A 27,448-nucleotide genomic window follows, 5' to 3' on the forward strand; every position below is an offset into this window, starting at 1 on the left:
CAGGCAGGGCCGGGTCATGGGGGAGGGGACGGTGCTCGGGCAGGTGCTGGGCTTGGCTTTCCGGAAAGGAAAATACCTCCAACGGGATGTCTGCCGCCTCCCCCACCGGGGACCCGGAGACCAGGCTACCGGGCTCCACCCGGGCCCCCCAGGAGCTGGGCACGGGCCCCCCGCCTCCTCGTTCTCCAGCTGGAAGGAGGCCTCCTGGGACTGTCATCTGTCAGACCTTACACCCCCACCATGAGTCTCAGCCCCAGACCATTACAGACACTGGGCCCCAGGCCCCGGCTCCCTGGAGCCCCTTCTCTGGGCCTTGGTGCAGCCACGGCAGAAGGACCAGCTGCTTAGGGACAGGTCAGCACCAGGTAGATAAATGGTGACAGGCCTGGAACCCCAGGACAGGAGCGTGTGGCTGGGGTGGCATCCAAGGGGTCTCCCTGCCAGGTACCCAGCTTGAGGGCCTCGTGTCTTTGCAGGGAAAGCGGGGTAATGAGCATTGTCATTACAGAAAGCCAGACATGCAAGGCCAAGGCCAGTGAGGCCGGGCCCTCAGGCACTGCTTCTGGACGCAGCAGGGACCCCTGCCCCGTGTTTCCTGCCTGGGCCCCCGCGGTCTGCATTTGGGGCCGGCTGTGTCCCGGAGAGGCCCAGGGATGCCCGCGACGTAGGAAGCTGCACTGACCCTGCGTGGACGGAGCTGCCCTCATCTCCCCGCCTCAGGGGAGCCGGGCCGGGTTCACCCTCCCGCCAGGAGAAGGGAGACGCTGGCCCCCGCGGCTGTGTGTCAGGCCTCTGGATGCAAAGCTGCCCAGTGACCATCTGTGGGCCCGGGGAAGCGTCCTGCTGCCCTCACTCCTGCCCGGTCTCCAGCCAGCGGGGAGCTGGGGGGGCCAGGAGATCCCCCCTGCGTGTGTCCCCACATCTGAAACCTGTCACCCTCACACCCCTGTCCCCCAACCTCAGGACCACCCAGGACCTGAGCTTTGTGGCGTCGGCCCCGCGGGAAGCCCCCACAGGACCCTTGGGCAGAGCCGCACCCCCACCCCTCCGCCCACACCCCCACGCCCCTTGGGCCGCGGCACCACCGCCGAGAACCAGGACATCGGGTGCCCTCGCGTCCTCCCTGGCCTGGCTTGGCCGCCCTCCCTGACCCCAGCCCACGCGAGGGGCCCCACACACAGGCACAGTCAGCAGTGATTGCAGAAGCTCTTTATGTGGGGACAGGAGAGGGGGGGGGCAGGGAGGGGGGAGGCGAGGGCGGCGGGTGGGCGGGGCGAGCCCAGGCCGGGTGGGCAGGGGTCCCTTCCATGTCCTGCAGGACAGAGGGTCCTGGTGGTGCCGCCCCGGGGCTGCAGTGGATCCGTTCCTCACGCCTCCGGCTCTGGAAGGGGGGGTGTCACTGAGGCCGGGGGCGGGGGGGGGGAAAGGCCTGGGGGGGGCTCTGTGGGGTGCAGGTGTGGGTTCACAGGGGGGCCGCTGCAGAGCCAGTCTGAGCAAGGGAGGGGGTCCTTCTGCCATCTGCCCCCAGACAAAGCTCTGTGTGCACGAGGGGCTGGGCCACGGTGGGACCTCAAAAGTGGCCCCATTTCGTCCTCATCTGGCTGTGCTCCCTGCAGATCTGGGGGCCTCAGGCGGGTCACGACACCTCTGGCTCTAGTATTAGTGAGCCGTGTGACAGAGGTCCTGACGACAGGGCAGCAGGACCTGTGACAGGTCCTGATGACAGGATGCAGAGGAGGCGAAAGTGACAGCTTGCCCTGGATCAGGGTGGCCTGGCAGCTCTCTCCGGGTGGGCTGGGTGTGATCAGGCAGACCCTGGGCCCCTGGCCCCAACTTCCACATATGAAGCCAGTGGACAGAGAAAGAAAAGGAGTCCCTCAATGTCCCTGAGTGACACCTGGGGACAGATATCCGAGGCAATGAGCAGGCCCCAGAGGGGGCTCTCAGGGCAGAGAAGGATCTGCCCACACCGGGTCCCTCCTGTCTGCAGGTTGGGGTGCCCCTGGGGTACCCGACATCCCATCGAATACAGGACTTTTCTCCAGGGGTCACTCACCCCAATCACCGGGGGGGGGGGGGGGGCGCAGCTCTCTGTGGAAACGAAGGAGACTGAATGGGAAGGTGCCCCGGCCAAGGGCCCCGACCCCAGCACCGCTCACGCTCTGGCAACAAAGACCCAAGAGCGGGGCCCCTGGCGCCCCTGGGACAGGTCACTGCACCAATGTCTCCCCCAGGAGCAGTCCGGGTGGGGACCCAGGGGACACGGGCCGGGCCATCCTCTCACCCGTCTGGACGGGCTTGAAGACGCTCTCCTGCGGCAATCCCTTGCGCTGTGAGAATTTCTTAAATGCTTCCAGAACTTCCGGGGGACGCCAGGACTTCTACCTGCGGTGAGGTGAGCGGGCGAGGCGAGGTGTCAGGGGGCACAGCCCGGGAGCAGTCGGGGTGGGGGTGGCGGGCAACATACCCATGAGCTTGGCTGTGCTGACCCTCTGCCCCTGGAAACGCCCTTCACTGTAAAACATGAGGTGGCCCTTCACGGGTGTCCCCTCGGGCGTCCCTCCACGTGCAGGTGGCGCACGCCCCACACCGCGAAAGGTCGCAGGGTGGGGCACGTTGGCGGAGGCCCCCTGGGCTCCACCCCAGACCTGAGCCCCAGGAGTGGGGTCCCCAGCACCAGGGACTCAAGTCCCAAGTCCTGGGCACAGGACTTGACCCAGGGCCGCGGGGGAGGGGGAAAGCCTGGAGGGCGTGAGGCACCGCCCCCCCCCCCCCCCCCGCAAGTTCTGTGTTCGCCGGGCACAGCGGTTTTCTCCAGGGCAGACTCCACTGTGTGGCACCGGCCGCTGGTCTTGGAGGGCAGGAGTCAGGTGGGCAAGGGCTCGATGTCCACTCCTGTTTGGGGGGATGCACCAGGCCTCTACTCCTGCCCTGCCTGGGCCCTTCTACCTCCAGACTTAGGTGGGCGTTAGTGTCACCCCACACGCACAGCAGGGCAGGAGGGCCCCGAGTGGGGACTAAGGCCACGGGAAGGAGAGGCCACTCGCTTGTGCGTCAAGGAGACGTCACGTAGCCGCTGCCCAGCACCGAGAACGACACGGGGGTCACCTCGGCCATTGGGAAGCCCGCCTCCGACACGAGAGCGTTAAAGTACCACTTTCCCGAGGTCTGAAAGACGTGTGCCCTCTGCGGGCACTGCCACACGCGTGGCCAGACCCCCGACCGCGACACCCTCATAATTCCACCCACGGGCCCCAGCAGACACAACCAGCACCCGGCCGCTCGTCCCCCAGCCCGTCTGAGGCCGCCCAGGGGTCCCCTGCCCACCCCCGCCCCCCCGGGGCTCCCAGTCCCTTCCAGATTCTAGCGCGTTCCCTCAGCCACACCCTCATCTCCGAGGGTGCTGAGGACGAAATGGAGGTCCTTTTGGCCCTGACTCTTCCCGCTTCTCTGACCGTAGCCTGGGGAGGGTCACGGCTGCCAGACAAGCCTGTCTCTGGGACTCGGGGAGGGCCGGAGTGTAGAGGCTGGGTCCCGGGGACTTGGTGCAGACCCCCTGTGACCCACCGCCAGCTGGAGGGAGAGCCTATCATCTGGAATGACAGCTCATTAAGTCTTCAGGCCCCCGTGTTCTCCGGGGTCCCCTATTCCCAGTGGTGGTGGGTTGCAGGGGGTCTGTGCTTCGGAGCAGGAGGTCCCTGAATGGGCGGGGACACACTGTCAGTATCGGAGCCTCCGGTGGGAAATGAGTGGGGCGGCTCCTCAGCCCCAGGCCCCCTCCCCACGGCTCAACCGGCTCCGCCCGGGCCTGCCCGCGCCACCTCGGAGGTCCCCTGGACCCGCTGTTCCTGGACCCGCCACATCCCACCCTGGTCGTCCCATAAGGGCCCTGTTCTGGGCCTCAGGCTCAGCTTCAACGACGTCTCCTTGGGGAGGTCCCCAGACACGCTCTGGGAACGCCCCCCTCCCTCCCCGCACATCATGTTCCTGCTTGATCTGCTGTAGGACGGTTGTTCGTTTCCTGGGTTCTCAGGAGCGACAGAAACGTGGTCACCAAGCCTGGGGGGGCAGAAGTCTGAGATCGAGGTGTGGCAGGGCGGAGCCCCCACCCCCACCCTGCCTCGTCCTTTCCCCCAAGGCTCTGGGGGTGGGGGGTGGTCCCTGCCGCCTCTCCCGGCTCCCGGACGCCCCAGCTGTGTGCCCTTCGTTCCGTGTCTTCTGTCCCCAATCCCCGTCTTCCCTCCTCTGGACACCAGCCCTCGGTCCAGGATGACCTCGTCTCACGGTCTGTGACATAACCGATCGCATCTGCAAAGACCCTGTGTCTGAATCAGCCCCCAGGTGGGCGTGTCTTCTGGGGCCCCATCCAGCCCAGCACGCGCCCCCCTCTCCAGAATGACCCTGCACACCTTCTCATCTGTTGCCACCTTCTCCTGGAAGAAGTAGGCTGCCTGAGAGCAGGGCCTCGGTTCCCCTGCTCACGGCCACCTGCCCAGAGTGGCCCTGCCTTCCCCCGGCAGCCTCAGCCTTGCCTGCTGCCCGCCGTCTCCGTTTCACACTGGCCGGGTGGGAGGCGCGGGCCCCGGAGCCCGCACCCAGCGGCCGAGCCCCCGCTTCCCTCTGAGTAAGGACCCCCGTGCTCTTTCCAGGACCACAGCAGGTCCTGGGCGGGAGCGTCTGTCCTGGGGCCCGGAGCTGGCCTCGGCAGGAGGCCAGGGCCGCAGCGGGTATAGCGGACCACACAGAGGAGACCTTGTGCCTTTGTGCACGAGCTGCGCCTCCCCCACACGCCCTCAGTGACCCCTGGGTGATGGAACTGAACGTGTCACTTGTCATTCCCCCAGTAATTACCCCGGAAAGGTGCTCTTGAGCACAGCGCTGCCTTCCAGGGGTGGGGAAGGGGCGGGCCCAGTGCCCTTTTAGACCCGAGACCAGGAGGCAGGTCCAGGCCTTGAGAAAGGCTCCCCTGTTCCCTGCTGTGCTGACCTTCTCCCAGGGGCGGGCCCTTCCAGGTCTCAGAGAAGACAGGGCTCCCTGGACCTCTTAACGCCCCAGCTCTGTGGAGACGCTGGTGCTGTCCATCCTGACAAGGAGCCGGGACACCGGGGCACCGGTGGGGGGGCGTGGGAGCAGGACACCAGGGCACCGGCAGCCTGTGTCCACAACCCTGCTGAGGCTTGCAGACTCGGGGGTGCTGAGGGCGCCGGCAGGCCACGGCAGGGTGTGGACCCAGCCCTCAAGGCAGATAAGATGTCACCTGATGCCACGTTCCATTTGCAGGTGTCATGTGGGTGTGAGAAGGGACACACACGTCAACGGAGCAGAACAGAGAACCGGGCACGGGGCCACACCACAGGGCCTGTGTGCTGTTCGACAAAGGTGCTGAACAATGGAACATCCACAGGCAAACAAAGGAGCCTTGACGTCAGCCTCACGCCCTCCTTTACAAAACCAGCTCGGTTGTCATGGGCCTCGTGTAATGCAATTTAGGAGAAATTTGCATGACTTGGAGTCAGGTGAATCGGCACCAGAAGCATGTCAGAAAGGCAGATTAGCGAACTGGAGGTCATCAAAATGCAAGATTTCTGCTCTGCAAATTCCAAATAAAAATTCTTTATTTTTTTTATTAAAAAAAAATTTTTTAATGTTTATTTATTTTTGAGAGAGACAGAGACAGAATGCGAGTGGGTTAGGGTCAGAGAGAGAGGGAGACACAGAATCCAAAACGGGCTCCAGGCTCCGAGCTGTCGGCACAGAGCCCGACGCGGGGCTCGAACTCACAGACCGTGAGATCATGACCTGAGCCGAAGTCGGAGGCTCAACCGACTGAGCCACCCAGGCGCCCCTCAAGAGAATTCTTTAAAATAAAGCTGCACCCTGGGAGAAGTGTTTGCAGATTTCATAATCCCCCCCCAAAAAACCCCAAGACACATGGAACACTCCAAGCCTCAACAGTAACAAAGTGAATGACCCAATAAAAATGAGCAAAGCGCTGGAACAGACACTTCCCCAAAGAGGACATCCAGGCGGCAAAGGGCCGTGGGAGCGAAGGTGAGGGTTGCCGGCCCTGAGGTGACAGCAACTCATACTGTCTGCAGCATGGGATGCCGAGTGGCGGAGAGGATGGCCGAGAGCAGGACCCCGGTCCACAGCTGCTCCGGGGAACAGCTCGGCGATTTCTCACAGATCGGAATATACCCTTAGCCTTACGTACCACCCGGTGACCTCTCCCAGGTCTGCACGTAAAAGAGAAGAGAACGCAGAGTCACACGTCTGCCGATGCGCGTGACAGCTCCAGCCGTAATTGCTAAGAACCAGACACGCCCCACAGGCCTTCACCTCGAGCGGCTCGAGCAGACCCCGGGCCGCCCGTGCGATGGACTGGCACGACGAACTGAGTCAGGTGTGGACCAAGTGGACAGCTCTGTGGGTGGCAAGACAGCCAGGCTCACGGGCACCGTGCCGTGTGGTTCCGTTTCCGTGACGCTCTAGAAAAGGCAAAGCTCCTGGTGTGGAGGAGGGGTGAGTGGTTGCAGGGGTCGGGGACCCAGCAGGAGGGAGGTTTTGTGGGGAGTTTCAGGGGAAAGAGCTGCTCTCCGTCCTGAACTTGGCTACGCGGGTCTCCACGTGAGTTAATGTTCACAGAACCGTACTTAAAAATCCTACGGGCTGGGGCGCCTGGGTGGCGCAGTCGGTTAAGCGTCCGACTTCAGCCAGGTCACGATCTCGCGGTCCGTGAGTTCAAGCCCCGCGTCGGGCTCTGGGCTGATGGCTCAGAGCCTGGAGCCTGTTTCCGATTCTGTGTCTCCCTCTCTCTCTGCCCCTCCCCCGTTCATGCTCTGTCTCTCTCTGTCCCAAAAATAAATAAACGTTGAAAAAAAAAATAAAAAATCCTATGGGTTGAGGTGGGGAGCAAACACCCACCCGCCCCCGGCCCCGCCGGGGAGCGCGCTCCCTTACCGCTTTCTGGGCCAACGCCCGAAGGCACAGCATTTCCAGCTGGTTTTCTTCCCCCAGCCCCTTGGGAGGTGAGCCCTCTGGAATCGGTTTTCCCAGGGTCTCCACGTGTGTGCGTGTGCTTGCCCAGAAGACAGGTGGGGCCACCTCGTCGGTAGAAGACGGGGCACCGGTGTCTCGGCACCGAGTGACACAGTCCCTCGGGTGACTCTGCTTGCTTGTTGGGACACAGCACCCGTCGGAAGCTAGGTTTCGGGAACCCGGCTTGACCGGAAATGTGGGACCGGCGGCCGTCTGGCTGCAGTTTTCAGAAAGGGCACGTCGAACTTTGGAGCTCCGGTTCCGTGAGGGCCTTCGCCTCATGTTCATTCTCAAAGCGTCCGGGTGGAGGTTCAGGAAAACCGGACCCCCGTGCGACAGCGTGGGCTGCGGGATGGCGTCAGCAGCTGAATTCAGACCTGCCAAGTCCTGTGCAAGGGGGGGCATGAGGAGGGGACGGGCCCTCGACCCCCGATTGGGACACCGATGAAGTCCAGTTAGCATGAGGACCGCGGCCCTCCCTCCCGCCCCCTGGTCCGCCCCGAGCACGATCAGCCCCTCTGCCCTTGCACCCGACTTCCTGCCCTTGGACACCCTCTGCCGAGGCTCCGTGCAGGAATGGACTCGGAAGGGGTCACCCCGAGAGAGCTGTCTTCCGTGCTGAATGGAGCGGAACTCATCGGTCTGTGTGCGCACGCCAGGGTCAGGACTTTGTGGGGCGGCTCGGGCAGCTGGGGGCAGCTTCAAAGCCCGGCTGGGAACTGCTTCGTGCTCTCGTTCGGAGAGGCTGAGACCCCAGAACTGCTCTGAGCATGAAAGAGAGAAAGGGTCCTGTGTCTGTCACTCGGGGTGATCGGGAGACAGAGACCACACGGCCGTTTGAACAAAGCGTCACGTGAGGAGTTAGTGACTGGTGGCAGGGCTCGGGCACTAACGGCAGCAAGAACCACACAGACATCAGAGAGGAGCCCCGGGACCCCGCCCGGGGCCGACTGCGCTGGAGGGGAGAGACATTCGTGGGGCTTGGGGCCGGTGGGCCAGGGTCCCCGTGGAATCCCTGTAAAGCCGCCAGTGGGTGAACTCCACTGGGCATCCCGCTTACGGGCCAAGCATCTCGAGACAGAAGAGGAGTGGGGAGAAGGCAGCCCCCCAAGGTGGGCGCCCCCTCCCCCGCCCTCTGCCCACGGGCCGGGCGCTTGGACCCCACGCGGGAGGGGAGCCGGACAAGCTGTGGGCCTTGTGGCCACGAGGGCTCCCGCTGCCGTCCTGCTTCCGAGTTCCCTTCCCTCTCCAGGCCGCTTGCCTGCAGGGGCCAGCCCCACCCGTGTCTCTGGGGGGCCAAGCCCCGGGTCTGAGCCCTTCCCAGGCCTTGGTGACTATGGTTGTCTTGTCATGACGGTCCCCAGGCAGGGAGCCCCCAGCAGGGGAGCCGCCAGGGCACCCCCGGCCCAGACGCACCCCTTCCCGCTCTCCTGGGTGCAACGAGCTTGCCCGCTCACCACGGTCAGGGTCAGCACTGCCACCAAGTAGCCTGGAGACGAGAAGATTGTACAGCCGCGGAGGCGTCCGAGGCCGTGACCCGGGGCCGAGTGTGTCTGAGTGTGGAAGGCGGGCGTAGGGGCCGGCCGTGATGCCGGGGCCCCGCTCATCTTGCCCCGGGCCCGTCCTTCCTGGGCACAGAGGCTGGGCTCTCCCTGGGGCAGGAGCACACCCACAGCAGCCCAAGGCACAGCAGCACGGCCCCCCACTCGGGCCCTGGGTCAGCCCAGCCTGGTGGGGGGACGAGCTGCCAGTGAGGTGTGCGGGTCTGACGCCACGGGATCCCCGCCTGGGACGCTCACGTTCTGTCCTCTCCTCGTGGTGACTGTGTACAAAGCCCATCAGATTTCCCAGACCGCGGGAACTCCAGGGCAGAGCAAGGATTTGGGGACTCTGGCCGTTTCTCAGCTCACACGCATCATCTTCTCTTGGGATTATCAAGTGCAGTTCCGTTACCAAATGGTGGTACCCCCCCACCTCCCACCTGCCCGCCAGCTCAGGGAGCGTTATTTACTCTGGACGGAGACCTCTCTCTGAGGGCACCGAGAGGCGCGGAAGTCACAGCACTCGCTCCCCATTCTCTCTGCTCTCTCTCAGCCCCGCGGAGCAGGTGCGGCGCTCACAGAAGCCCCGCCCTCCTCCTGGCTTGAAGAACCAGGGGACAGAGTCCTGGGCAATTCCGGCGGCTGGAAAGAGAAGGGAGAAATCCTCGAAAGAAGGCAGCCAGAGAGCGAGAGCCCCAAGTGCTGCACATGAACTGTCTGAATCTCAGGCTCACCCTACGACAGGAACGGGCAAGGCAGACTCCGTGCCGCCCAGCTAGGGCCGAAAGAAGAACCTGCCACCATGCAGGGGAGGCAGACTGTGCAGTTTGGGTTCAGACAGGGGAGGCGCCTGTTTGCAAGGGCAAAGTCCACACTCTTCCGAGGAGCTCCGCCAAATCCGGAATTTGTACGATACGTTCCCCAGATCCAGGAGGCGACCCGAAATTACTCAGCAGACGAGGAAACGGGAAAATACAACCCATTCTGCTTTCTTTAAGTTTATTTATTTTGAGGGAGAGATTGAGAGAACACAAGCGCGTGAGAGTGGGGGAGGGGCAGGGAGAGGGGGAGACAGAGTCCCAGTCGGTCTCCGCACCGTCGGCCCAGAGCCCAACGCGGGGCTCGGTCCCACGAACCGCGAGATCAGGACCTGAGCCAAGATCAAGTGTCAGACGCGTAACCGACTGAGCCACCGGGCGCCCCAAATACAACCCATTCTAAAGAGAAAGGCTCGAGGTACACGGGGCTTGCGGACCAGGAGGCTGAGGCCGTGTTCTGAGGACACGTAAGGCTGCAGGGGAAAGCGTGCTGCTGACCCACGCAAACACAGGCGAGCCCGGCGGGAGACGGGGGCCCGTAACACTAAACGTTCCGATAGCTGACGTGGAAACGCACTGGCCAAGGCCGACGGAGGGACACAGGAGCCGCGGAGAACTTGAGTCCGCGTCAGGAGGAGTAAGGCAACCCTGGGAGCAGAGAGAAAAAAATATGGAAAACCAGAACAGTCTCGGGGGGCCAGTGTCCAGCCCGAGCGTAATCGCCTTCCAGGAGGGGTGGGGCGGGCCGGGCCGAGAGTTGGTAGAAGAAACAATACTTGCAAAGTGCCCAGATTTTCTTAAAAGCCATGAGGGACGGATAGAGAAGGTCAGGGACCCCCAAGGGAGGGACACTGGGAAGCCTCAAACCCAAATGTGATATCTGAGATGCGGGCTAAGGTGACATCGGGAAGGCCGTGGCGTTTTCCCGGGAAGCCCCCGGGGCCGGAAGACGTGGGCCGATGTCTGTAAAGTGTTGAAGGAAGGAGCCCACCCAGAATCCCGTCTGCTGGAAATACCCTTCCTGAACAAAAGCAAAACTGTAGTCGCTGAGGATTGGGGGCGACAGAGCGGCCGGCAGGGCAGGGACTGCCTGGGGGGGAGTCAGCGTCACTGGTCGGGGGGGAGTCAAGGGGAAACCTGCTGTCCCCTCCCAACCCCCTGTGACATGCCACCATTTGGGTGAGACACGCAGGTCAACGGGCACCTACGGGGATCCGGGGACATTGGGCTGTCCCGGGGCAAGGTTTCCACTGTTCGGGTAAGACGCCAGCTCCGAGCAGGTGCCCAAGGTCACGTGTCTTGCAGCCCCAGGCAACCCCGTTCACAAGCTGAGAGGCCCGCAGTGGTGGAAACCCAACCAGAGCGGGGACGGTGTTCGGGGCCCCTGTGGATCCCCGGGCCCCTCGGAAGCCCTGAGACCCGGCCGCTGGTTTTCTTCTTTCTTCACCACCAGTCTGAGGGACACCCCCTCTTTCCAAAATGCCCCTCCCCACGTGACGCGGTGCCCAGGACAGAGCTTGGAGGTCTTGCTGAGACTCTGGCCGTGCCGAGGACGGCTCTGGTCTGATCCCAGGCAGAGGAAGGTCCCGTGCAGGCGACATCGTGTGCTGTGGGCCGAGGTCCTTATGCCTGGGGCCTGGGCAGAGGCGCTGGTGGAGCCTGGTGGCCGTCCCTCCAAGCCAGAGCCTTGGCCAGGAGCTGCGTCAGCAGCACGTCCTCTGTCCCCATGGGGGGGGGGGGGTCCCCAGGGACACACAGTGTCCTAAATTGATGTCCTCCCCAAACACCCCAGGGACAAGGAACTGGTCCCCGTGGTGTGTCTGGTGTTGCCCAGGAAGCAGGAGGAAGCGGAGGGACTGAGACCCACGAGGAGCCACGGAAACAACGCGAGCGGTGCCCTGAGGGGTGCCCTGAGGGACAGAGGGCCGGACAGTCAGGACACCGCACACCCCCAGATGGCCCCCGGGGCTCCGAGCCGGCTCCCGAGGCCCCACGGGTGCGGTAGAGCAGAGAAACTGCCCGAGACCCCTGTGCGCCTGCCACACGTGACCTGGGAGCTGGGCTGCTGGGTCTGGAGCTGGGCGTCGAGAGCAGCGGCTACAAGGAGGCCCTCGGATGGCGTGCACATCCCGGGGCCCCCGGTGCTGCCAGCGCCCGTCCGCAGGGAGCCCCGGCAGCCGGCTCGGCCCACCCGACGTGCAGCACGCGAGTGGCCCTGCAGCTCCAGCCCTGGTTCCCGGCCCCGGGCGAAGCCCCTGCCTGGCCCCGCTGGCCGTCCTCTGTGTTCAGAGCTGAGTAGCCACTGCCCTTCTCATGTCCGAGTGTCGCTGTGTCTCATTCTGTGGTGTGGTGTCCTCGGGGAATCTTTAAATCTTATAAAGCACCGGGAGCCCTGAAGGTGTCTGAGTCCATACTTCTGCTCCCGGGACCTGACAAGCTTCCAGGCCCCAGGGGACCGTGGGAGGTGAGATGTGGCAGCCTAAGAAGCAGGGGTTGGCCCGCTGGCCCTGACGAGGTTCAGGCCCCAGCCGCACCCCTGCTCTGAGCTGCTGTCCCCCCGGCCCCCGCTGCCCCGTGCAGGCTGCCCGGATACAGGACCAATGCCCACCTGGGGCAGACGCTCCCCTTTGTTCCGAGCCTGACGAGTCTCACTCGTGCAGCCCCGTGGACCGGGACCTCCCCCGCCCCCAACCTCAGGACCACCCAGGACCTGAGCTTTGTGGCGTCGGCCCCGCGGGAAGCCCCCACAGGACCCTTGGGCAGAGCCGCACCCCCACCCCTCCGCCCACACCCCCACGCCCCTTGGGCCGCGGCACCACCGCCGAGAACCAGGACGTCGGGTGCCCTCGCGTCCTCCCTGCCTGGCTTGGCCGCCCTCCCTGACCCCAGCCCACGCGAGGGGCCCCACACACAGGCACAGTCAGCAGTGATTGCAGAAGCTCTTTATGTGGGGACAGGAGAGGGGTGGGGCAGGGAGGGGGGAGGCGAGGGCGGCAGGAGGGGCGGGGCGAGCCCAGGCCCGGTGGGCAGGGGTTCCTTCCATGTCCTGCAAGACAGAGGGTCCTGGTGGTGTCGCCCCGGGGCTGCAGTGGATCCGTTCCTCACGCCTCCGGCTCTGGAAGGAAGGGGTGTCGGTGAGGCCGGCGGGGAAGGCCTAGGGGGAGGCTCTGTGGGGTGCAGGTGTGGGCCCGTGGCCGGGGCCTCTGTGGGGTAGAGGTGCGGGTTCATGGGGGGCCGCTGTGGGGTACAAGTGTGGGCCCACGGGGGGCTCCAGCCATTGGACCTGAACAATCAGAAGGGGCAGCTTCCCAGGGGCTGTCCCCAAGGCTCCCAGGCCAGGTGTGAACATGTGACATGCCAGCTTCAGTCCAAGGATGGGGGAGAGCAGAGGAGGAACCGGGAAGACGTCTGGATCCTGACTCTGCCAGCACCTGGGCAGGTGACCCTAAGGCAAGTCCCTAAAACTCCAGTGAGAGACCCAGGAAAGCTGAAGCATCCTGCACGTGGCTGCCATATCTCCGAACCTTTAAGCAAGTCATTGGGTAAACAGAGTCACCATGACTGTTTAGGGGCGAGGAGGGATTTCGCACCTGCTGGCCAGCGCACGGCCATGTCGGGAGGTATGTCTCCTGCCCACTGTCTGGAAAGGACTTCCTAAGTGCCCAGGGGCTCACCCGATGAGACCGAATGTGCAGGCGACGCCCACGTGCCAGGATGACTCCAGGGGCAGGGAGTCCCCTTGCCTGGCCTGGGAGGGGGGATCCAGGGTGGGGGGCAGACCAGATGGCCTCTTGAAATCCCCCCACCAACAAGGTGGTTTTCGCAGGCGTCCTCTGCAACTGCTCACTTACCCTGATCTGTCCCGGGAGAGCAGGTGTCTGTGGACGGAAGGAAACACACGTGATTCAGAAGATGGCAGGGAGTCGGTCAGCGCCCCAGGCCCCTCACCGGCCAAGGTTTCGGACCACCCCGGAGAGAGCCAAGCCCAAACGAGACGCAGTGTGTCCCCATCCACCGTGCGGGCGAGTGGGCAGCACCGGGCAAAGCCTCCCTTCCTACCGCTTTGTTTGGGGGAGAAGATCTCCTGGTTGAATCCTTTGGCTCTTAAGAACTCCCGAAAATTCTCCAAGGCCTCCTCGTTGCTCTCGGGGTCTCTTCCTGTGGGTGAAACCAGGAGATCCGAGGGTGAGGGGCCCGACTCGGAGGCCCTGCTGTGTCTACCCCAGCCTGGGCGGAGGGAGGCCCCACACCCGCGTGGGAGCTGGACCAGAGGGCCCTCGGCCGGGGGGGAGAGTGTGGCTGGAAAGGCAGAGCCAGGATGCTGTGGCCTCCTAGCAGGAGCCCGAGCAGCAGACCCGGGAGGAAGCACACTGTTCACAAACACCCTGGGGATCCCTCCGCCCCGGCCGCTGGACCCTCCCGCCACAGAGGAAGCGCACGGCCTCTCTGGTCCCGGGGCCCAGGCCGTCCCGCAGCACTGACATTCTGCAGCTCTGGGCCACGGGGAGCTCTCAGGAGACCCTCTCGGGGTCTCTTGTAACCGGGCAGGGGTGGTGCCGACCTCCCGATGCCTCCTTGAGCCACCTGTCCAGGAATGAAGGCTGGCAGCTGGCCTTTCCTTCCCGGGCAGGCCCCCTTGCGCACAGAGCTCTTCTCCCCCCACCCCCACCCCGAGACACTCCCCCCCCACTGGAAGCGGAGCTGTCCCCATGCACAGCGGGGCCTGCCCCGTGACATTTGTGACATTCGAGTCCCTGTGCTCTGAGTTTCCACTGCAGAGACCCAGGCTGGGACCCAGAAGCCCAAACTCTGGGGATGGGGATAAATGCTTCCCTTCCGGAAAAGCAGCCCGAAGGTGGCGGCCTCTCCCAGGAGAAGGAAGGGGAAGGTGGGCAGCGCCTGGATGTGTGAGCCTCACCCACAAGCTTTGCCATTCGGGCCTGCTCCCCCTGGATCTCGCCCTCACAGTAGAAAATGTAGTGGTCCTTCACCTCCGTCGGCTCGATGTACACGACACGCTTGCCCCCGTCTGCGGGAGGACAGTGCACACGTCGGGGAGAAGCCACGTGGCTCTCCGGAAAGAGGCGCTCACCCGGGTCCAGCTTAGCAGACCCCCCCCCCCGGCCTCCACGCGCTCCCGGGCTCCCCCCCAGGTCCCTCCCCAATGGCCCGAGCCCCTGCACACCGGGTCACGGAGAAGTCTCGGGTTGTGGGGCTGGAAGAGGTTGGGGCGTGGGGAGCTCAGCCCTTACCCCTGACGTGGGCACAGCCATAATGGGAACGTTCTGGACAAGCCAGTCCCCACGGGGACATATCTGTCCCACCCAGTGCCTGGGGGTTGGTGTTCATATACGTGAGGCACGCTGACTGATGAGAGGAGACGGCAGGCATTTAGGGGTCAGATGGGAACGGGGCTTCTCAGGCCTGGAGTCCCCATGGGAATCATGTCACTGCCCCGTCTCCCGGGGCCGGGGGAGGCGGAGGACCGCCCGGTGGAGGCTCCAGGACTCACAGGCCATGTATTTGTTGGGCTCAGAGGTTTTCTCCAGCATCAGTTCCACCTCCTTGCACTGACCATTTATCCTGGAACACAGAAGCCACGTGGGGGGCTGCGCTGGGTGTGGCCTCTCGCCAGGGCCCCGTGATGCCCTGGGTCTGAGGCCGGCCGACCGGGCAGCTGCCATCTCCCACCCCAAGTCTCGGCCGGGCCCCCAGTGCCATGGGGGGCAGCTCCCTGGGGCTCCCCCAGGGGAGGGGGGTGTGGGTGTCTCACCCCTAATCAGCCAGCGCTGCCCCTCAAAGCCCGCGGGGTCCCATCTGGGGCTTCTCTCCCCTCCCTGGTGCCCCCCCCCCCGAGTGAGGCACTTCCCACGGCAGGGTGCCCCCAAAGCTGCCCCGTGCTGAGTGTGAGGAAGACAACAGGGTGGCCTGTGCCCGCCGCACCCGGATGCTGGCCTTGCGGTGCGTGTGCACGCGGGGGGTTGCCGAGGGAGGTCACGGGCCACCACAGCTGACACTCACAGCAAGGTGGTCTTGGCTTTCATGTTGCCCCCCTCCAGAACCGTGAGGGTCAAGGGGGTCACCAACTCCGGCTTCTTCCAGGATGTCTCTCGGTCTGTGATCATGGCCTTCATGTACCATTTTCCTGACATCTGCAGAAGGTGCCCTCTCTTCAGGACACAGGCCAACCACCCCCCCAGGGCCCCCCTCCCCCTCTGCGGGCCCGGGCCCTCCCGACCCCCGGGGCTGGAGGCACACGGCAATTCCGAGCCCACCACCCTCCCCAGCCGGCCCCCGGCACCCGGGTGCCAGCTGCCAGCCTCCACAGGTGCCCTCCACCCTGGGGGTCCTCAGGGGCAGGGGTCAGTGCCTGGGCCTGAAACGTCTCACGCCTCCCTGCGCCCCCCCCCTCCAGCCCACCCTGCCCCGTCCGAGCCTCACAGCTGTCGTGTCCTCGCCCGAGGCCGGGGGCTCCTGGGCCTGGAGGACGGTGATGAGGCCGAGGCCGACGGCCAGGAGCAGGGCCTTCATGTCTAGGGGTACGTGCTCACGGCTGCCGAAAGGTGCTCCCTGGGGCTCTGAAAGGCTGTCCCGGCCCTTTGCACAGCCACACTTTATACTCTTGGGCCCAGGTCCCCCGGGAGGCTTGGCACGGACAGTCTACCGCTCCCAGCCATCAACCGTGGCCAATTCTGCAGTGAAGCGGATAAAACATCGTTATTGTAGGACTGAACAACTCTGGGTGACCGCCATGGACCCGTCAGGTCTGCGCCACGGGCCAGAGACACAGTAGCAGATGCTATCGGGAAGGGAAGCGAGCCTGGCTGGCGTGCTGGCCGCCAGACAGAGGACGCAGGCTTGGTCTCACAGACCCTCCTGTATCCCGGGCAGGCTACCCGACCCCAAATTCGGCATCGAGAAGGAAGGATCCGGCGTGTGGGAACGACTCAAAGGGGTCGTCCACCCTCCTGGCAACATGCGTGCGTGGACGCCTTGCGCGGCGCGGTGACAGATGAGACGCGGAAGGGGAGAACCACGACGGGCAGGCGGAAACGGCGACGTGTCTGATGTGCACACGCACACGCGCCAACGTGACATCGGGAGCCCGGAGAACGCAGAGGCGGCCCGCGGGGCCGCCGGGGACACACCGCCTCTGGTCTGGCCACGTCACATCCGACTCCCCCCGCGTCACAGCAGAGCAGGACAGACCAGACACCCTTTCAGGCGAACGGCGTTAGTAGGGACGCAAGGGGAACCAGCACAAAAACAGCTGAAGAAGCAGTCGACCGAGAAGGCACGACCGTCGCGAACTTGAGGACAGGCTGGGCCAAAACCCAAAAGGCCAGGCAGCCGCAGGAACCCGCGGTCACACGGGGGACGTCACACCCCTCCGCTGGAGCAGAGGCTCGCAGGGGCGAGAGGCTGTGCGCGCGAAGCAGATTCCAGAGCGAGACGATAGAGGCCTGTCTCACGGCCGAAGGATCTCACTCCGGAAGAGCCGCAGAGTGTCCACGTGTGGGTAATGCAGCAAATTTCAAGAAGCAATACAAAGAGCGTGCCCTCTGTGGCCGCAAAGCCGCAAGGGCCCGCGGTGAACAGAGTGGCAGAGAGAGAAAATCCACACTTAAGAATCTTCCCAAACAGCTCGTGGTTTGAAGAGGAAATCGCAAGAAAAGTATAGCATATTTAGAAAGGCCATAAACAGGTTGGGTGTCGAGTCGTGTCCCATGCTGTGGCCCCCACACTCTTCCGCTGAACCCCTAGCCCCTCCATGATGCTGTCAGGAGGTGGGGCCCCTGGAACGAGTGGGTCCTTGAGGGTGGGGTCCCCAGATATAGGATCGGAGCCCTTGCGGAGAGACCCCAGGGGGCTGCCTCACCCCGTGCGCCGGGTGTGGACACAGTGACAAGATGGCCCTCCCCAGACACCGCACCTGCTGGCACGGCGATCTCAGACTTCCGGCCTCAAAACTCTGAGAAAGCAATGTCTGGTGCTTTTGTTATAGCGGCCTGCGTGGACAAAGACAGGGCAGCTAAAGAAATCCAGAGAGAAACTTCTAGAGCGTTGGGTGGGTTTCTTAAACAACAACAAAACAATGAAAATAAATGAGCTAAGCATGTGAGTCAAGAAATAAGAAAGATAGCCTAAAGAAATTAAAATCTAAACAATTATAAAGAGCAGAAATTAGCGAACTAGAATATTTTTTTAATGTTTATTTTTGAGAGAGAGAGAAAAAAAAAGAGAGGCAGACAGAGTGTGAGCAGGGGAGGGGCAGAGAGAGAGAGGGAGACACAGAATCCGAAGGAGGCTCCAGGCTCCGAGCTGTCGGCACAGAGCCCGACGCGGGGCTCGAACCCACGAGCCGTGAGATCATGACCTGAGCTGAAGTCAACGGACTGAGCCACCGAGGTGCCCCTAGAATATGTTTAAACTGGAGAAAACCAATAGTGGTCAAGCTGGCTGTGGGAAAAATGCATTAAAATAGACTCCTAGCAAGGCTGATGGAAAAAATCAGAAAAGCAATGAAATCAAGGAAATGAGATCGAGGAAAAGCTCGAGCCATGCTGAGGATGAGCGGTTGGAAGGAGCGCCTGGCGGTCCTGGCGGTCTCTGAGGAGCTGCAGCCGTTTGGAGACACTGGTGCTGTCACAGGGCTGCACCCACAGACCAAGCAGATGGTGTGGCCGGCCCAGGAACAGCCCTGAGCAGGAGCGGAAATGCAGACGCGCCTTGCAGGTGACAAGAACATCTGCGGGGGGGGCGTTGGATAAAGGGATCCCACCGTGTGGAACAGGTGCGAACGCTGATGTCCCTGCCTCACGCCACACACACGTGGTTCCCGGCAGACCGTGAGGCGCCCTATGAAAAACAAAGCTTTGGAAGCCCGAAAAGAGAGGGAGAGGTCCTAACAGAGGCTGTGAAAGGCAAGCCAGGCAGGAGGAAAACGTTTGCAGCGTGTACAGATGGGAGGTTTATGCGGGGTCCACCGGGAGCTCCTGCAAAGGAATCAGAGAAAAGAGCAGCGGGGCGGGGGACAAAGTGGGCGGCGGACAGAAGAGGCAGCGGGGTGCGGGGCGCTCGGCGTCACCGCAGGGCAGGACGGAAAGGAGATCCCCCCGCAGAGCCCCACCCGAGGATAGGTGCCCCTAGCACGTGGCGTGCGGAATTCTCATCCACGGCCGCGGGGTGTGAGCCCCCAAGGGAGAACCACAGGGAGTCCCCGGCAGACACGCGAGCCCTGGGCCCCCGCGGTTCTGCTCATACAGACCCTGAAACGTCCCTGCGGGTCCCTCCCATGCGCAGGTGAACTGCTCCCTGGTCGTGAGAATTTGTAAATTTGCTGCAGCTTCTCAGTGGTGCGGGAGGGGGCCACGGGCAGTCTGGGGCTCAGTGGGACGGTGGGACGGTCACTTGAGTGTAGAGCTACTCTCTGCTGGCTCCCCCTTGTGGCCTTGGCTTTCAGGAACCCCCCCCCCCCACTGCCCTCTGTGCCGATGCCGCTGGGGTCCCCACGCGGGTGTGTGGGCTGCAGGTCACCGCACGTGGAGAGCGAAGGAAGAGAAAGGCCGCTCTGCGCGAAGCCGGGGGACCGGTCTGCGTCCCGTGCTTCCGCGCCTCGCTGCGGACACTCGTAAACGGCGGTCGGTTCCCGTCGAGGGCCGGTCTAAACGCAAGCCCCTCTCTGTCTGAAGCCGCAGGGTGATGCCACACACTTTTATGCTGTTTGGACAGTAATCACATGAAGCAGAATTGATCGGAATTCTGGTCAAGGCACCAAATCCCGACGGGGGTAACAAACGTGTCACGTTGGAAGTCGCGTGTCTTCTGCGCCCCAGCCACCAGCAATGACAAACGAATTCTGGTGCCCCATACTAGAGCGGAGCCTGAATTTTCTTCCTGCTGCAGGAAACAGCAGAAAGTCAACGTCACGGGAAGCGGCTAGAAGACACGGGACAATGACATTTTCTGGAGATGTGCACGTAGTAACTAATCAAATGTCACGGTTCTCCTTGGATTTGGTGATGTGTACGGCACGTAGCTTTGTAATTTTTATTTTATTTAAAAAAATGTTTATTTTGAGAGAGAGAGACGACGTGAGTGTGAGCAGGGGAGGGGCAGAGAGAGGAGAGAAAGAGCCCCCAGGTTCTGCACTGTCAGCACTTAGTGCGACGCGGGGCTCGATCTCATGGCCGTGAGATCACGACCTGAGCCAAAATCAAGAGTCTGGATGCCGGGAGTGCAAGCTGGTGCAGCCGCTCTGGAAAACAGTCTGGAGATTCCTCAAAAAACTAAAAATAGAACTACCCGATGACCCAGAAATTGCCTTACTAGGTATTTATCCAAGGGATACAGGTGTGCTGTTTCGAAGGGGCACATGCACCCCCATGTTTATGGCAGCCCTATTGACAACAGCCAAAGTCTGGAATGAGCCCACATGTCCATCGATGGATGAATGGATAAAGAAGATGTGGTCTATAGATACAGTGGAGTATTACTCAGCAATCAAAAAGAACGAAATCTTGCCATTTGCAACTATGTGGATGGAACTGGAGGGTATGATGCTAAGTGAAATTAGTCAGTCAGAGAAAGTCAAAACTCGTATGACTTCACTCATATGAGGACTTTAAGAGACAAAACAGACGAACACAAGGGAAGGGAAGCAAAAATAATATAAAAACAGGGAGGGGGACAAAATAGAAGAGACTCATAAATATGGAGAACCAACTAAGGGTTACGGGAAGGGTTGGGAGGGGGGCTAAACGGGTAAGGGACACCAAGGAATCCACTCCTGAAATCATTGTTGCACTCTATGCTAACTAACTTGGATGTAAATTTTTTCAAATAAAAAATAAAAATAAAAAAGAGTCTGGATGCTCAGCCGTCGGGTCCACCCAGGCACCCTGGTACTCAGCTGTTTCGGTGTGCAGTTTTGTGGATCTTTTCCTCGCTGCAACTAAATCTTTACTTTCCTATCTCGTTCAGGTTAATAATTTGTATTGTTTTTGCTCTGTGTCCAGCGCGGGTCGGTCTGTCTCCATCTGACCCCCGCCCACCCCACCCCCGGCCCGTGCCGTCCCGAAGCCCAGCGCGGCCGCCCTGTCCTCGGGAAGAAGGGGCCAGGGCCACCGTCCGTGCGGGACCGCGTGTCACGGTTGATGGCAGCGTGCCGAGGGGGCCCCGTCACCAGGTCAGCTCGGCTCCCTCCTCCCCCATTGTCTGGCTCACGCGCTCCTTCGGGACTGGGCTCAAAAGGAAGCTTGGACTTAGCCCAGCTGACCCAGTGGCAGCCATTTGGCACGAGGCGAGCCACACTTGACCTCAGGGCCCGGGAGCAGCGAGGCAGCCGGAGGGCCCAGCGGTGCCAGGGCGGCTTCCAGGAAAGGTCACGCCGTGTTTCTGTTCCAGCTCTTTCTGTACGTTGAGCTCCTGCAAGGTCCCCGGCTTCTCTGAACACAGGACCCCTTTGTGCCACTAGCTCGCTCTGTGTTACGGTGAATGTCACACGAACAGTGTGTCTTCCTGTCTTGGCTGCTAGGTCAGTGCCAGTGGCCATGGCCCCCAGGGGAGGCTTGGCCAACCTTTCTGGGCCGCTGCCCCGGCGCGAGGAGCCTCTCGGGGGCTCCTCACACCCTCCTCCCGGGAGGCAGATCCCAGGGAATGGGACCCGAAGGCAGGCCTCTCCCAGTCGGTGTCCGGGAGCCGCGTCGGGCCCCCCCGATGTGCTCGGCACGGGGGTCGTGCCCGATCGGCCTTGGCTGGCCCAGGGGGTTGCAGGGGCCTCATTACGGACACGCCGACCTCTCAGCCGGGCTTCTTCCAGGGGACCGGACGCCTCACTCTGCAGCTGGGGCCGGTTCTGAGGAGGGGGCTTGAGGGCCGGTAACTGTCCCTGTGCCGCAGATGACAGGCCGTGCGCTTTCCCTCACGGACTAGGAGGAGCAGAGAGGAAGGGCTCACTAGCAGGGGCCGCTGAGGAGGGAACAGAATGAAACCGGCCCTGTTTGCCCCCCGGGGAATCTGGCCCCCGCCCTCCACCCTGAAGTTCTCCCGCCTCGCCTCCCTGGCAGTCCCCAGCCCACCCCAGCTGAAGTTGTCGCAGGCGGGGCCTTGAGACCAGCGCCAAAGGAGGGAGGCCCTGTCCCCGCGCCCTCCCCCTGCTCCCGGCAGGCCGGCTCACAGGTGCCATCGGCCTTGACCTCGGAGAGGCCGTGAGTCCTGTCCCCCTTCACGGAAGGCGTGGAGGGGCCAGGGGGTGGGAAGGGAGCCAACTCCTCAGAGGCTGGTGCGCGCTGGGGCTTGTGTGTGACCGAGGGGCCGCCTCCCGCAGCAGGCTCACCCGGGGGTGCGCTGGGGAGGGGGGTCTACAACACCGTGCCCTTTGACACGCTCCCATTTCTCCCCTTTTCTGGTTTTCTGAGCCCTTGTCTGCAATTGCCTATGGGATGGCCCTACCAGACTCCGAGTACTAATAGAAAGACTAGCCTGGGGGGTGGGGGAGCTGAACAAGGGAGAGTCTAACTCCTACTTTTAAATTTTCAGCCTCTTCTGAGTTCTGTGCAGTTGGCTGTTGAATAACGCAGGGGTTGGGGTACCCAACCCCACCTCCTGGGCAGTTGAAAATCCACATATAACTTTTGACCTCCCCCCAAAGCTGAACTGCTGATAGCCCGCTGGTGACTGGAAGCCGTACTGATCACACAGTCGACTGACTCATAGTTGGCCCGTTCTGTGAACACACGCTGTGTTCTTACCGTAAAGGGAGCCGCAGAAGAGAAACGTCAGAGGAAGATCAAAAGGAAGAGAAAATACATTTACGGCGCTGGCCTGTATTTCCTGAAAAAAATCCCGGGTCGCAAGTGGACCCACGCAATTCCAACTCGTGTCGTTCAAGGGTCAGCTGTATAATCAGAATTTTTTTAAAAGGCTGTTTACATTAAATATAAGCCGATATATTTGTATTGTAATTTTATGCTTTTCAGAAAACATGGAAATAGTCTATAATCTCACCACCACCCCACAAAGAACGTTCCCCAGGGATTTTAACAGGGTTGCCATTAAGTATGAGGTTGAATTTGGGGATAATCCGATTCTTGCCATGGTTTCTCCCCTATTCGTTTGCTCCCCATTTGGTCTGCGGCCACCACGTCCCTTGGGGCCGTTGGGCATTTCCTTGTGGGTGCCGAACACATCTTTTCAGGTTCTCCTAGGCATTGGGAGACCAGTGTGACGGGCTGACAGTGTCCCTGGGCTGCTGGGCCCATGGGAGCCATGTTAGTGCCGGAAGTCAGGGGCTCGAGAAAGCCTTTGGTGGCACCGTGGCAGGCGACCCAGTGACCGTTCCCGGCCTCCACCCTCCCTGCTCCTCATGGACTGGTGTCCTCATGAATGCTGACCGCCCTTCACGGTGAGTCTGGCTGATCTAACCACGACCCCATCCTCTGGTCAGTGATGGCTCTGGAACGAGCCGGGAGACGCGGGAAGAGACAAACCAAGGACATCTGAGAGCCACAACAGGAACCCCATCAGGATAAGCCAAGCTCGTGGGCCCTTGAGTAGAGACATGGAGAGTTCCCAGACCCTGAGTGACCCCACGGAAGCCCACCCCGGAGCTTGGACTCCAGCCACATGAGCCGACACACGGCCAGATTGATCCGGCGGTGGGAGGCAAAGCACAACACCTGGTGTGGGTGCTGCGGTCAGGACAGCCCTGCCGTGGACGGCACAGTGAGGGGGCTCTACCGGGAGAGGTGCGGGCGACGGCGGGCGTAAGCATCGGGGGACAGGCAGGTGCTGGGCAGGGAGAGGTCGGCAGCGGTGACACGGCGGCGGGGGGGGGGCCTGCACAGGCCACCATCACTGCTGATCTCCAGCAACAAGGAAGAAGGCATTGGGACAAAGCAACAGGATGTATCTCTAAACCCATAGCAGCTGACCTTTAAGACTCCAGAGACGGACCGTGCCCGTCTCAAAAGTCCTCACTCTCAAACAATTATGCGGTCTGCCGTGCATGTGGAAAAGCCAACATCAATATCCGCGTGCGCGAGGCTCCAGCTGGCTTGGCCGTTGCGCGGGGAAGTGAAGCTGGAGCCTGGCCTACGGCCCCCGGCACCGACCGCCGGGCGGCGGGGCCAGGCAGACCCGGTGACTTCCAAGGGTCAGCCCACCGTCACCGCCTTGCTGTAGGTTGGACAGAGCAAGCGTGTCTGCTTTCTCTGTTCTGATTTTGTTCTGTTTGGGGAAGCGGGGGACGCTGCGGGTTTCAGCGGAAACCCTCCCAGAACTAGGCTGGTCTGGTGACCTTGCTGTGACTCCCAAGTGACTCGGCTCGCCTTCAACCCTGCCCCAGGTGCCAGCAGTGCGGACATTCCCCTCGAACTGCTGGGTTAGATTGGAAATGTTTCTCAGTTGTCTCTTCTTCCTCCGCCTCCGTCAAGGGACAGAACGGCTTCCAGGTCACGCTGCCTTTTAACAGCTTTGTCGGCACGTACGTCACATCCCCTAGAGTTCATCGTGTTAATTGGACAATTCGGGATTTTTGCTCTATTTCAGGCTTGTGCAGACTTCGGCAAAGTCTACTTTTAGAACATTCCCACCTCCCCAACAAGGTCCCTCATAATTCCCAGCATCAATTCCCAACCCCACCCCAGCCCCTGGAAGCCAGCCCTGTGCATTTTTCTCTTCTGGACATTTCATACAAGGGGATCCATATAATACGTGGCCTTGCACTCAGTATCATGTGTTCGGGATACATCCCCGTGGTAGTGGGGCCGGTGTTTTGGTCTTTTTCGCAGCTGAATGATATCATATTCCATCAGACGGGCAGACCACGTTCTGTTTGTCCACTCCCCACCTGCTGCGCATCTGGGTTGTTTCACCTCGGGGCACGGCGAGGGATGCTGTGTCCGCATCTGCGTAAAGGTCTCCGTGCGGACGTACGGCTCCAGCTCTGTGGGGTACGTGCCTAGGAGAGGGCTCCTGGGTCATCCAGCAGCGCTATGAAATTATTTGAGAAACTGACAGGGTGTTTTCCATGGTGGCCTCACTTTCACATTCCCACTCGAAACGGGCGGTGGCCTCATGTTCCCGACATCGTGACAACACCTGTTTTTGCCCATTTTCTCGGCTGATGCCGTTCTAGTGGGTGTAAGGGGGTGTTTGTTGTGCTTTGATGTGCATTTCCCTGATGACTAGTGGCACTGAGTCGCTTCCACGGGACTTTGGCCATTCGTGCATTTTCTGCGGTGAAACGCATATACCCGTTTTTTAAGCTGAGTTTTCATTTTTAGGGCTTGTCCTCTTCCTCCTCCTCCTCTTCCTCTATTATTTCATTACTCAAGAGTTCTTTCTACATTTTGGAAACGATGGTGTTTTTGAATCACAAAAGTTTTTAATTTTGATGAAGTCCAATCTGTCTTGTTTTAAATGGATCGTGCTCTTGGTGTATATCTAAGAAATCTGGCTAGCCCAAGGTCATGAAGATTTTCTCCTATGTTTTCTTCTTGAAATTGTATAGCTTTAGCTCTTACATTTAGATTTATGCTCTATCTTAAGTTAGTTTTTTCATATGTTGTGCAGTGCAGGCTTAAATTAATCTTTTTGCAAGTGGTTTCACCATTATCGCGGCAGAATTAGTAGGAGACGTTCCCTTTCACCAACGAGTTGCCCTGGCACCTTGTCAGGATCAATTAGACAAAAATAGTTGGGCTTCTTTCCATGTTCTCTGATATAGTCCATCAATCTATATGTCTATCCTTTTTTTTATTATTATTATTTTAACATGTATTTATTTTTTTGAGACAGAGAGAGACAGAGCATGAATGGGGGAGGGTCAGAGAGAGAGGGAGACACAGATTCCGAAACAGGCTCCAGGTTCCGAGCTGTCGGCACAGAGCCCGAGGCGGGGCTCGAACTCACAGGCCGTGAGATCATGACCTGAGCCGAAGTCGAACGCTCAACCGACCGAGCCACCCAGGCGCCCCAACAATACTTTTTAATTGAGAAGTATAGGACCTCCAACATTCTTCTTTTTCAAGATTGTTTTTGCTATCTGGATCCCTTGCAATTCCATATAAATTTTAAGATCAGCTGGTATCTTTCCCAAAAAACCCCGCCAAAATCCCATTGGGATTTTCTCAGTGATTGAATTGAATATATATATACATTGATTCGGGGGGATTCGCCATCCTGACAATACTGACTCTTCCAAACCATGGGCATGGAACATCCCTCCATCTACATACAACATCTGAGCTCTCTCAGCAATGGCTTATAGGTCAGCCCACAAGCCTTGCACTTCATTAAATTTATGCTACGCGTGTTACTCTTTTGGGGAGTATTGTGACTCGAATTGTCTTCTTGCTTTCGTTACAGATTGTCCAACGCTAGTACACAGAAACACAATGGATGACACTGCAAACTCATTTATTGATCTTTATAGTTTCTTGTTGTTGATTCCCAAGATCTTCTACGGAGAGAACCAGTCGTTTGTGGAGAAAAACCATTTCGCTTCTTCCTCTCCAACTGGGAGCTTAAGTGTCTTTTCTCATTTTTGGTTTTGGTTGTGGTGCTTGCTATTCATTTTTTTTTTTTTTTTTTTTTTTTGGTCAGAGTGAGCCAGAGAGAACCTTCATGAATTTGGAAGACCCTGGTGTTGAATGCATGGACATTTATAATTATTTTATCTTCTTGAAGAATCAAGTCTCCATTTGCTATGACATATCCCTCTTGGTGTCTAGTAATATTTCTCTTGTCTTAAAGTCTATTTTTCTAAATTTGATAGACCTTCTCCAGCTCTCATGGTCACTGTTCACATGGCGTCTCTTTCTCCATCGTGCTATTTTCACCTCCTTGTGTCTTCAATCTGAAGCGTTTCTCTTGTAGATCATGGAGCTGGATGGTGTTTTCCATCCAGTCTGACAGTGTCTGTCTTTTGATTGAAATGTTTAATCCATTTACATTTAGTGGAACTCTAGATAAGGTTGGATTTATGTCTGCCCTCCACTATCTGTTTTCTATATGTCTCATGTCGCTTACTGTCTTCTTTTGTATCAAATAGATACTTGTCTCTTCCCTCTCTCTTCCTCCTCTTCTGTTGGACTGTGACTATGGCTATGCTGCCTGATTGAGTCCCACGGCCTGAAGGCTCTGCTCCTGTTCCTTCATTTTTTCTGCTCTTCAGATCGGATGGTTTCTCTTGGTCTCCCTTCACAGTTTGCCAAATGTGTGGGATACTTTCTCAGCCATCTCAGATATACTGTTGAGCTCTCCCAGAAAATCTTCCACACAAGTGACAGTACTTTTCAACTCCAGAGTTTCCATTGCATTTTTTTAATAATTTCCGTGTCTGGGGGCACCTGGGTGGCTCATTCGGTTGAGTGTCTGACTTCGGCTAGGGTCATGATCTTGCAGTCTGTGAGTTCGAGCCCCGTGTCGGGCTCTGTGCCGACAGCTTGGAGCCTGCAGCCTGCTTCGAAATTCTGTGTCTCCCTCTCTCTGCCCCTCCCCTGCTCATGCTCTGGCTCTCTCTGTGTCAAAAATAAATAAACATTCAAAAAAATTTTATAATTTCCATGTCTTCATTTTCTCTATTCCATAAGTCATTATCCACATACTTTCCTGTAGTTTCTGTAAATTTTTTTTAATGTTTATTTTTTTTTTGAGAGAGAGACAGAGCACGAGCGGTGGAGGGGCAGAGAGAGAGGGAGACACTGAATGAGAAGCAGGCTCCAGGCTCCGAGCTGTCAGCACAGAGCCCGGTGCGGAGCTCGAACCCACGAACCGTGAGATCATGACCTGAGCCAAAGTCAGACGTTTAATCGACTGAGTCACCCAGACATCCCTTTCCTTTAGTTCTTTAAACATGGTTTACATTAATTCTGTTTTTACTTTGAATTCTGGCTTCCTAGTGGTTGGCAAGTTCTTGCCCAGAGGTTGGGCTCCAACACCTGAAGTCAGGAAGGCTCTTGTTTCTTGCCAGTGGATCTGGGTGTGGTTTGGGAACACATTCAAAGTTCTGGCCGTTTACAAATCTACCCTTGACGTACGTCTTTC

General features: G+C 59.9%; 1 protein-coding gene across 2 annotated transcripts; it reads right to left on the minus strand.

The window, feature by feature from the left end:
* Positions 1-1,252: 1,252 nt before the first annotated feature.
* LOC123592659 (major allergen Can f 1-like) lies at positions 1,253-15,998 on the minus strand. 2 transcript variants are annotated; one of them, XM_045467967.1, is made up of 7 exons: positions 15,839-15,998; positions 15,419-15,549; positions 14,910-14,980; positions 14,316-14,426; positions 13,457-13,555; positions 13,249-13,275; positions 1,253-1,381 (listed from the first exon to the last, which is right to left on the minus strand). In XM_045467967.1, the coding sequence occupies exons 1-7, from the start codon at positions 15,926-15,928 to the stop codon at positions 1,368-1,370; spliced, it is 543 nt and encodes a 180-aa protein (XP_045323923.1). In that variant the 5' UTR covers positions 15,929-15,998; the 3' UTR covers positions 1,253-1,367. The 2 variants fall into 2 exon arrangements, with proteins under 2 accessions (XP_045323923.1, XP_045323922.1); XM_045467966.1 differs by lacking the exon at positions 1,253-1,381 and adding an exon at positions 12,238-12,512.
* Positions 15,999-27,448: the final 11,450 nt, after the last annotated feature.

The sequence above is a fragment of the Leopardus geoffroyi genome, chromosome D4 (genome assembly GCF_018350155.1).
Source record: "Leopardus geoffroyi isolate Oge1 chromosome D4, O.geoffroyi_Oge1_pat1.0, whole genome shotgun sequence".
Classification (NCBI taxonomy): Eukaryota; Metazoa; Chordata; class Mammalia; order Carnivora; family Felidae; genus Leopardus; species Leopardus geoffroyi.